At 41.6% G+C, this 12042-nt stretch overlaps 1 protein-coding gene across 2 annotated transcripts in view; it reads left to right on the top strand.

The window, feature by feature from the left end:
* Nucleotides 1-12042, top strand: part of roraa (RAR-related orphan receptor A, paralog a) — an 811787-nt gene that overhangs the window by 767135 nt on the left and 32610 nt on the right. For both annotated transcript variants that reach the window (XM_061916947.1, XM_061916948.1), the window contains one exon: nt 7150-7235. In XM_061916947.1, the coding sequence (XP_061772931.1) occupies nt 7150-7235 (86 nt within the window). The remainder of the gene's footprint in view (nt 1-7149; nt 7236-12042) is intronic.

Genomic DNA, 12042 nt, shown 5'->3' with positions numbered 1-12042 from the left:
TACTCAACGCCACTTTTCCCTACCACATCACACGCATCGAGTCAAATCAGCTCTGTTATTTTCGACTATTTTCCCATACCTTGGAGACGTCATGCTTCGTCGATGTGTTGTCGGAGGGTGTAACAACACGATCAGGGACGGTTTCAAGTTGATTTACGTAGAATGTGCATCGATTAGCACGGCATGCTAATCGATGCTAACATGCTATTTAGGCTAGCTGTGTACATATTGCAGCATTATGCCTCATTTGTAGCTATATTTACATCCAACCCTTTCCCTCCATCCACATTTAATGCCAAAAAAACAAATACCAGTCGACGGATTTAAGTTGCTCCAGCGTCAAGAGATGCGAAAGTCCCTCGTTTGGTTTTTACCGGCGATGCTACGACAGAGATGGCACAGAGATGACAAGAATGTCTGGCTATCCTGCGACACTCAAAGCAGATGCATTCCCAACGATAAAGTCAACAAAATCACAAAGGTCAGTGTTGTTGATTTTATTGATACAACAATATTTTACGTTCCGTAACCTGTATAATTAACTTAGAATTTCGTGGCTGCAACACATGCCAAAGTAGTTGGGAAAAGGGCATGTTCACCACTGTGTTACATCACCTTTTCTTTTAACAACTTTCAATAAACGTATGGGAACTGAGGAAACTAGTTGTTGAAGCTTTGAAAGTGGAATTCTTTCCCATTCTTGTTTTATGTAGAGCTTCAGTCGTTCAACAGTCCGCTGTCGTATTTTACGCTTCATAATGCGCCACACATTTTCCATGGGAGACAAGTCTGGACTGCAGGGGGGCCAGGAAAGTACCCGCACTCTTCTTTTACGAAGCCACGCTGTTGTAACACATGCTGAATGTGGCTTGGCATTGTCTTGTCCATGAAAAAGATGGCGCTTAGATGGCAGCATATTTTGTTTCAAAACCTGTATTTACCTTTCAGCATTAATGGTGCTTTCACAGATGTGTAAGTTACCCTTGCCTTGGGCATTAATGCACCCCCATACCATCTCTGATGCTGGCTTTTGAACTTTGCAGCGATAACAGTGTGGTTTGTTCGCTTCCCCTTTGGTCCGAATGACACAATGTCAAATATTTCCAAATTCAATTTGAAATTTGGACTCGTCAGACCACAGAACACTTTTCTACTTTGCATCAGTCCATCTTAGATGATCTCGGGCCCAGAGAAGCCGGCGGCGTTTCTGGATGTTGTTGATAAATGGCTTTCGCTTTGCATAGTAGAGCTTTAATTTGCACGTACAGATGTAGCGATGAACTGTATTTAGTGACAGTGGTTTTCTGAAGTGTTCCTGAGCCCATGTGGTGATATCCTGTAGACATTGATGTCGGTTTTTGATACACTGTCATCTGAGGGATCGAAGGTCACGGTCATTCAATGTTAGTTTCCGGCCATGCCGCTTACGTGGAGTGATTTCTCCAGATTCTCTGAACCTTTTGACGATATTATGGACCGTAGATGTTGAAATCCCTAAATTTCTTGCAATTGCACTTTGAGAAACGTTGTTCTTAAACTGTTTGACTATTTGCTCACGCAGTTGTGGACAAAGGGGGGTACCTCGCCCCATCCTTTCTTGTGAAAGACTGAGCATTTTTTGGGAAGCTTTTTTTATACTCAATCATGGCACCCGCCTGTTCCCAATTAGCCTGCACACCTGTGGGATGTTCCAAATAAGTGTTTGATGAGCATTCCTCAATTTATTGCCACTTTTCCCAACTTCTTTGTCACATGTTGCTGGCATCAAATTCTAAAGTTAATGATTATTTGCACAAAAAAAATGTTGGTCAGTTTGAACATCAAATATGTTGTCTTTGTAGCATATTCAACTGAATATGGGTTGAAAATTATTTGCAAATCATTGTATTCCTTTTATATTTACATCAAACACAATTTCCCAACTCATATGGAAATGGTGTTTATAAATGGTGTAAATAAATGAGGTAGAAGGAAGGACTCAATAAATCTAGATCCCCTCCATTTGGTCGATTGAAAAGTAACTCGCCTGCAGAAAAGTGTGGACAGGCAGTGGACTCAGGTGTCTTCATGGTGCGTTTGATTTCAAATGGCATTCTCCCCTGAACCTCTTTTTGAAAGCCGCTTATCGCAGTGTGCAAATAATGTAACGTTCAAACGAAGAAGCCGAGAGCCTCCCTCAGCTGGTCCAGAGACAAACCTTTTTTACTCTTGAGTGCTCTCACCATCCAGCAGCTTAGGCAGCGCTGGAGTGAGAGGGTGTTAACCAGGCAGGTTGTGGGAACTGAGGGCCTTCCTGCTGCAGATAGGGCTTTTGTTTGCAAGGTGTGTGTGTTTGTGTGTGTGCGTGTGCGTGTGTGCGTGTGTGTGTGCGTGTGTGTGCGTGTGTGTGTGTGTGTGTGTGTGTGTGTGTGTGTGTGTGTGTGTGTGTGTGTGTGTGTGTGTGTGTGTGTGTGTGTAGTCTTGTATTTCTACCCTTCTTGAGATGCCAACAAGGAAAAGTACCTTCCATATGTGAACAAGTTAGGACATAAATCATGGTCCCTATACGGAAAACCATTGGATCTAATAGAGAATGTTTCATTTGCACCCCTGGTGGTGAAATCTATCAAAATCACTCTGGTCAACATATGAAATAACAAGTGTGTGTAAAAAAAATTTATGTGCTCCCCCTCTGGCCAACATATGCAATAAGTGTGTGTAAGAAATTGAAAAGCGCCCCCTTTGGCAAGGATTAATAACAAAAATTGAATAAATATGTACATAGAGAGATACTGTAAGAACTTGAAGTAAATAACGAAGATTAAAAACCAATTACAAACATCCATCCATCCATCCATCCATTTTCTACCCCTTATTCCCGTATGAGGTCGCAGGGGGCGCTGGGTCCTATCTTAATTAAAATCGGGCGAAGGGCGGAGTACACCCTGGACAAGTCGCCACCTCATTGCAGGGCCAACAATTACAAACAAACAAACAAAAATAACTAAAAGCTTACCTTTTTAAATTTGCATAGTATGTATATATTATTAATGTTGTAAATACAAATCTTTATACATCTAGAAAGTGCAGTCATAATAAGGTAGGCATTTTTTTAGAGGTCTCAACAAGGTCAGAAATACAAGAATGTGTGTGTGCGTGTGTGTGTGTGCGTGTGTGTGTGTGTGTGTGTGTGTGTGTGTGTGTGTGTGTGTCTGTATTCTTGTATTTTTACCCTTCTTGAGACAACAACAAGGAAAAGTACCTTCCATATGAGGACCGGTGAACATGTTAGAACATAAATCATGGTCCCAATACGGAAAAACATTGCATCTAATAGAGAATGTCTCATTTGCACCCCTGGTGGTGAAATGAGGGTGGTCCCAAAAAGGAGGTATTTATCAAATTGACTGTGTCGCTTGTAAAAGTTCTCCCCCCTCTGGCCAACATATGTAATAACAAAATAAATAAAATAAATATATATATATATATATATATATATAGAGAGAGAGAGAGAGAGAGAGAGAGAGAGAGAGAGAGAGAGAGAGAGAGAGAGGGACATAGTGAAATAACTTAATAATGAATATTAAAAACCAATTCCAATTTTTTTTTTTTTTTAACTAAAATCTTACTTTATTTTATATTTGCACAGTATTTAAATATCATTAATGTTGTAAATACAAATCTTTATATATCTAGAAAGGGCAGTCATAACAAGGTAAGCATTTTTTTCAGAGGTCTCAACAAGGTCAGAAATACAAAAATGTGTGTGTGTGTGTGTGTCTGTATTCTTGTATTCCTACCCTTCTTGAGACAACAACAAGGAAAAGTAGCTTCCATATGAGGAACAATGAACAAGCTAGGACCGAAATCACCATCCCAATACGGAAAAACATTGCATCTAATAGAGAATGTCTCATTTGCACCACTGGTGGTGAAATGAGGGTGGTCCCAAAAAAGAGGGATTTATCAAATTGACTGTGTCGCTTTTAAAAGTTCTCCCCCCTCTGGCCAACATATGTAATAACAAAATAAATAAAATAAAATTAATATATATAGAGAGAAAGAGAAAGAGAGAGAGACATAGTGAAATAATTTAATAATGAATATTAAAGACCAATTACAAACTTTTTTTTTTTAAACTAAAATCTTACCTTTTTTTATATTTGCATAGTATGTAAATATCATTAATGTTGTAAATACATATCTTTATATATTTAGAAAGGGCAGTCCTAACAAGGTAGGCATTTTTTTCAGAGGTCTCAACAAGGTCAGAAATACAAAAATGTGTGTGTGTGTGTGTGTATGTATGTATGTGTGTGTGTGTGTGTGTGTGTGTGTGTGTGTGTGTGCCCGCCTGGCCTGGCACCGCCGTTCCCCTTCTACTCCCACCGCTTTCACCTGATGTGGCACAGCGTCAGTCAGGCCTGAGCGAGCGCCGCTTCTTCTGCAGAGATGAAGGCCTCTCTGCCGTGTGGGGGTGGGGGGTTGCGAGCATCAGCCTTAAGCCTGGAGCTATCACAGGCTGGAGCTCAGAGCCAAAAGCCTGTGGGCCGGGATAGGGTGGGCGGGAGAGCGGGCTTTAAAAGCCGACGGGCGGGGGGAGAGAAACCGTAGCCCTGCGCTGCCACCCATCGGCGGGGGGCCGCCACTGCGGGCCCTCAGCTGGCCGCGACCGCAGCGAGTCATAATTACAGCACGCCTCACTTGTCGTGAGTGCATGTCAGAACAAATTATGTAAGTAATGAGGCTGAAAATGCTAAAGGAGTCGAAACACACTGCTCATTCTGCTCACAGAAACAAACAATGGAGCGCCCATTTCGCCATAACGAGCAAACCGTTCACTGTGAGGAAAAGATTAATTGTAAATTAACCCTCTCAGATAGGGTTTCAAAACCCGCCCGGAGTCCAGGATAATCTGCGGCGAGGAGGTGCGGGCGCCCTCCATTGTGCGGCGGAATCACAAATAGCAGGAAGTGTCGTCTGGAGGAGGGTTAATTGTGCACCGTCCGCCGCTCGCTTTTGTTTCCTTTTTGCTAAAATGTAGGCTAATGCCGTGTAAACATGGCCCGTCTTGTTGACTCCAGCAGCGCGAGGAGAACAGACCCAGATTGGTGAATGAATAGAGCGTGGCTATTAGTTAGTGGATTAGAGGCTCTGTGTGAAGGGTCTCTGGCGGGCGGGCCCCGGGGACCAGGACATTATCCACATGACACACTGCGGGCTCCTGATGAAAATGGGCAGGGATACGCGGCTTGAAGAAGTGCTTGTGATGTGATCAAGCCGGCATCAAGAGATTGCTTGTTAAGGTGTAGCGGGGCTTTAAGGAGCTTGGAGGCTTTATCGCATGGAGCGTCAGGCCGGGCCGGAGGGGAGAGGCTGATGTAACGCTCCGACATCGCCGCACTTTCCTCATTATCATCACTTTTTATTGCATCTTATTAAGACAAAATCATCATATTCCTCACCGTCATCGGCGCGCCACTTCCTCGCCTCTCTATTGGCTGCTCGGAGAAACATGGTGATAGATAACATAACATATCCGAGGGTGATCTTTCCTCGATTTAGATCAGATAGAGGGTCTTTTTTTGTGTGTGTGTGTGTGTGTGTGTGTGTGTGTGTGTGTGTGTGTGTGTGTGTGTGTGTGTGTGTGTGTGTTTGGCGCTGCACTGTCGGGACGCCAGCAGGGGCTGAGATTTGGGAGATGTTGGAGGAGGGCTTTGAGATAGGGATCGGGAGGAAGGGGGGAGGTTGAAGGTAGGGATGTAGTAGAACTGGAGGAGGGAGGATGAAGTGGGAGTTGAGTTTAGTGTTGTGTTTAATAAAAGTACTTGTACAGCTAACCCCTCTGCAACCTTGGGCATTACACGAGTTCCTGGGTTGTTCCGTCTGAAGGTTCATGGTCTGAAATTTCACCTGGGAGTTTTGCTCTTTAATTTTTTTTTAATTGCATTTTTTGATGATAACATTGTTGGAATACGATAAAAACAAAATATACATTGCCGTATGTACACTTTTGACCCAGCACATTTTCAGTAGAACCCATAATAAATTAATAAAAGAAGCAAACTTCATGAATGGTTTTTTTGTGTGACCGACAAGTATGTGCTCCAATCACTTTATCACAAAAAAATAAGAGTCATAGGAAGTATTGGAAAGTCAAGACAGCCATGACATTATGTTCTTTACAAGTGTATGTACACTTTTGATTGCGACTGTATACTGTATATACACACACATTTTTGTTTATATATATATATATATATATATATATATATATATATATATATATATATATATATATATATATATATATATATATATATGTATGTATGTATGTGTGTGTGTGTGTGTGTGTATATATGTGTGTATATATATACATTTATATATATACATATATATGTTTGTATATATATATATATATATATATATATATGTATATATATATATATGTATATATATATGCATATGTATATATATGTATATATATATATATATATATGCATATATGTATACATATATATATATATATATGCATATGTATATATATATATGTATATATACATATATATGTGTGTGTGTATATATATATATATATATATATATATATATATATATATATATATATATGTATATTTCTATATATCTGCGATGAGGTGGCGACTTGTCTAGGATGTACACCGCCTTCCGCCCGATTGTAGCTGAGATAGGTACCAGCGCCCCCCGCAACCCCAAAGGGAATAAGCGGTAGAAAATGTATATAAATATATATATATATATATATATATATATATTTATATGAAGTTGTTAAAAGATTTGAATGGTATGTTAAACTGATACCTCTACAAAACAGTTTTGGTTCATGTTCAGTGCTAGACTTTACTTTACTAGAGTGTATATATCATTCTGTTTAGGACCCTTGTTGATACTGCTTTGTGAGGACTTTGAAAAAAAAGTTTGCATCTTACCCCCAAACTCTGTAAATATTCCACCCTGTGGAAGCACAGCATTGAAAAGGCTGAGATGTGTTTTAAGAGCGCGGTGCTCTTCATGTTCCAACTTGAATCCACGGTGAGCAGTGCTGTACAGCGACAGCAGCCTCATGACTTCTCTTTACTTATTTACTAACTTGCCTTCTCTTGTTTGCTGTGTCTTCTCTCTCTCCCGCTGCAGCTCAAATCGAAATAATTCCCTGCAAGATCTGTGGAGACAAATCATCAGGCATCCATTACGGTGTGATAACATGTGAAGGCTGTAAGGTGAGTGCCAAGAACCTGGTCATGTGGTGTGTGTTTCTGTGTTTGTGTTTGTGTTTGTGTGTGTCGACGAGGAAAAGTCAAGTCGTAAAAAAAACTTGCTCTTTTAGAAAACTGTCTAAAAAATTTGCTTAATGTAACTCTGCTGAAAGTGAAAACATAACAAGAGCACCACCAGCTGGCTTCTGTCACCATTACTAGTTCATCATGAAAAAATACGAGACACAGCTCGTATCTGAAGTTGGGATGTATTACGTATGTACGGATTTATTATTATTAGGAGTTTTTTATTTTTATTTACTGTATTTTATTTTTTTATATACCCTATTTCCTTGAATTGCCGCCGGAGCGCTAATTAATTTAAAACCTCTTCTCACTCCGGCGCTTACCAAAGGCATGCGGTAAAGGTAAGCATGCGCTAATTATTTCAAAACCTCTTCTCACGCCGGCACTTACCAAAGGCATGCAGTAAAAAATTGAGTGTGATGTGAGGATACCATCATGACAAGCACATTTAATTTAAAAAAACGTTATTATGGTCTTACCTTTACTTATAAATGAAGTCCATGCGCAGCTCCTTCTGATCAAAAGCACCGATAACTTGTTTATAGAAGTTTTACTTATCTTTCTTCAGTTTAAAAAGTCTCTCTGTCTCGATGGAGATCTTCCTTTATTACTTCCTGCTCCGATTGAAAGTCGGAGCATACCAAAGGCATGCGGTAAAGGTAAGCATGCACTAATTATTTCAAAACCTCTTCTCACTCCGGCACTTACCAAAGGTATGCAGTAAAAATTTGAGTGTGATGTAAGGATACCATCATGAGAAGCACATTTAAATAAAAAAAACGTTATTATGGTCTTACCTTTACTTATAAATGAAGTCCATGCGCAGCTCTTTCTGATCAAAAGCATCGATAACTTGTTTATAGAAGTCTTCCTTATCTTTCTTCAGTTTTAAAAGTCTCTCTGTCTCGATGGAGATCTTCCTTTATTACTTCCTGCTCCGATTGAAAGTCGGAGGATACCAAAGGCATGCGGTAAAGGTAAGCATGCGCTAATTATTTCAAAACCTCTTCTCACTCCGGCACTTACCAAAGGCATGCAGTAAAAATTTGAGTGTGATGTAAGGATACCATCATGAGAAACACATTTAATAAAAAAAAAAACGTTATTATGGTCTTACCTTTACTTATAAATGAAGTCCATGCGCATCTGCTTCTGATCAAAAGCATAGATAACTTGTTTATAGAAGTCGTCCTTATCTTTCTTCAGTTTTAAAAGTCTCTCCGTCTCGATGAAGATCTTTCTTTAGTACCTCCTGCTTCGATTGAAAGTCCAGTTTAGAAAACTGCTATCAGACCGCTGCTATCAGCTAGCTCGGCTCCTCACGTGCCGGCGACGACAGAATTACCTTCGGACAACTCCCCCTCCCGTTCTGCTCCGTGGGTGATCTCTTTATCACACCGCTGCCACCATTAAGTGTTATTGTATAAATAATACACTGGGTATTTAGGACTGGATCATGCTTTATTTCAGCCCGGTTGTTTACATAGCCAGCATAGGAGTAGTGGTGTTACATCCTAAAAGGTCCGTCGTGCACCCCCCCGCGTTAAATCCGTTCCCAGCACATATCACGTCACTCGTTGTCACTTCTTCTGCAGCCAAGTAGTCTCAAGAAGGATCACTAACGCCCTCTACCACCAGGAGGCGGGAGTCATTTAATGACCCATATTTGACACACGCAGCTACGGTATATTAATAAAACATAGCTGCTTCCTGTTCTTTTTAGCATATTCAATAGCTTGGACCTTGAATCCTACTGAATAGCTCTTAATCTTCTTCTCTTTATGACGTCACGAGTTTGACCCGGCGGTAATGCTAAGCATGCGCTAATTATTTTGCGAAGCGAGTTTGACCCGGCAGTAATTCAAGGCAGGCGCATACTATATACCCGGCAGCAATTCAAGGAAATACGGTAGTTCAATCAATCAATCAATCAATGTTTATTTATACAGCCCTAAATCACGGGTGTCTCAAATGGCTGCACAAGCCACAACAACATCCTCGGTTCAGAGCCCACATAAGGGCAAGGAAAAACTCACAACCCAGAGGAATGTCAAAGTGAATGACTATGAGAAACCTTGGAGAGGACCACACTTGTGGGTTTTAATGGTCCAATTTTTAAAAAGTGCTTTACAGTTTAAAAAGCATAGAGCAAAAAATACTAAACAAAAACAAACAAAGAACATAAACAATGAATGAGCTAAACGAGATGGTGCAAAAGGAATACGGTAAAAATGTTATGACCCGCTGCCCGGATCATAGTCTGTTTTACGTTTTTCGAGTCACTTGAACGGGGCCATGTATCGTGAGATTTTGAGCCAAAACCTCCTTCCATCAGTGAGAGCTTTGAATGGTTGACCAAATACTTATTTTCCACCATAATTTACAAATAAATTATTAAAAATTCCTACAATGTGAATTCCTGGATTTTTTTTTTTCACATTCCATCTCTCACAGTTGAAGTGTACCTATGATGAAAATTACAGACCTCTGTCATCATTTTAAGTGGGAGAACTTGCACAATCGCTGGCTGACTAAATACTTTTTTGCCCCACTGTATTAGCAGTTACGCTAATTTTTGTGGCAACGCTTTTGCCCCACACTTGACAAGTTACGGTTTTCTGTTCGACATCTTCCCGCTTGAAGCCAAACCGCCGCCAGACGATGAACCCCCTGCTGTTTTTCTTGGGAATTAATTCTTCCTTCATTTGTTACCAGATTGGTTTCTTCTTTCTCTCGTATTACCGCTCGCACAGCTCCGCTAGCATCACAGCTAATGTTACCCATGCTGCTACCTCTCTGCTCCTCGAGGACGTATACGTATGTGACGTATGACGTGACGTATGTAAGAAGGTGTGCTTGCTGTCTGTGAGAAGGAGAGACAAGAACGAGTGGGAAGAGTCTGTAGTGTAGTACCCGCAGCCAAAACAAATGCGTGAGAATGTATACTCGAATATCACCATATAGTCATTTCCTATATCGCACAGAGACAAACCCGCGATATATCGAGTATATTGATGTATCGCCCAGCCCTAGTTACAAGGCAAACAGCCCTTTTAAGTTGTTGCTCGACTGACAAAAAATTGGTCAAGAAGGAGAAAAAAGAAAATGTACAATAATTGAATACAACTCGTAGGACAACTCATCTCCCTGTTTTTCTCCTTCCCATTCCAGGGACAACACACGTTTTCTTTTCTCGCAGCCCGCTCTTCTTGAAATAAAATGATCAAAAAGGTGCTGGCTTTGAATTAGAGCAGCTTGTTGGCTGCTCGCAACATCGCCGTGCCTCCATTGAAGTCGTCTTTTGTACGGTTTCAAATGCACCAGCCATTCATAGGCGGTGAGCGGAATTTTGTGCTTGGAGTGTATTCTCGTCTCCCCACCCCGTGCTTGTCACCCGGCACATCATTAGCATCCCTCAGCAAAGCCTGCACCTTTGCTGTTTGTCTTCACTGCCGTGTTTGTGTGCAAATGTGTGTGTGTTTTGTTCCGCCGCATCACACAAACGGGAGGAACAAAACACTGACAAATAAACTGCTGAATCTCTCTTTAATGATTGCTAATTAGTCCAGACAGAGAGACCTTTAATGATATACTGAGTGCGCGTGCAAAAGTTTGGGCCATAAATCATGGCGTTGTTACAAGCGCGCTTGTCGCCCGTTCCTAAAACAGCTTCCATTATAAAGCAACTTGGCAGCTGTCAGCTGTTTTCTTGTAATTAAACAGCCAATGAGCGGCTAATTAAGACATATGTGTGTGGAGCAGTAGAGTGGGGCATGTTAATGATGTGCTGGAATCAATTCATTAAGTCAAAAGGATGAGGAATCCGGCGTGTGTGTGTGTGTGTGTGTGTGTGTGTGTGTGTGTGTGTGTGTGTGTGTGTGTGTGTGTGTGTGTGTGTGTGTGTGTGTGTGTGTGTGTGTGTGTGTGTGTGTGTGTGTGTGTGTGTGTGTGTGTGTGTGTGTGTGTTCACATGCCAGATAATAATCCCAATGAAGAAAAAATACGGTGTTATCACATCAGGCCAAACACGCCACCCTCGTGCTTGGACACGCTGCCTTCTTCACATGCCAGACGTTGCAGTGGAACGGCCTGAAAAATACCAGCACAGCAGTCGCGTCGCTCCCTCCTCCGAGGAGGTTATTTTCATCTGCATCTTTGTTGTTTAGCATGCCACTTCCTGCTTACACTCTTTGATGTGCAGCCTGGATTTAGTCATTGATGACGCCGTGAAACAAGAGTTTTGTTTTCCTAAAGTTTCCATAGGAAATGTAACATTCACATGAATTGGGATAGGGCGGGACAAAAAAACTAAACGTTGTCCTGTTCCTGTACGGTCAGTGTCAGAACTTGGTCCGCATCACCGGCAGTAAGTCGGACCCGTTTCCAGTGAGGGTTGGACTCGGCCAAGGCTGCCCTTTGTCACCCATTCTGTTCATAACTTTTATAGACAGACTTTCTTGGCGCAGTCAGGGCGTTGAGGGGATCTGGTTTGGTGGCTGCAGGATTAGGTTTCTGCTTTTTGCAGATAATGTGGTCCTGAAGGCTTCATCTGGCCAGGATCTTCAGCTCTCACTGGATCGGTTCGCAGCCGAGTGTTAAGTGACTGGGATGGGAATCAGCACCTCCAAGTCTAGAGTCCATGGTTCTTGCCCGGGAAAGGGTGGAGTTCCATCTCTAGGTTGGGGAGGAGATCTTACCCCAAGTGGAAGGGTGTTCGAGTACCTCAGAGTCTTGTTCACGAGTG

This window comes from Nerophis ophidion, linkage group LG12 (genome assembly GCF_033978795.1).
Source record: "Nerophis ophidion isolate RoL-2023_Sa linkage group LG12, RoL_Noph_v1.0, whole genome shotgun sequence".
NCBI classification, from domain to species: Eukaryota; Metazoa; Chordata; class Actinopteri; order Syngnathiformes; family Syngnathidae; genus Nerophis; species Nerophis ophidion.
The sequence above is the reverse complement of the archived record's forward strand: the minus strand, read 5'-3'. Positions and strand labels throughout refer to the sequence as shown.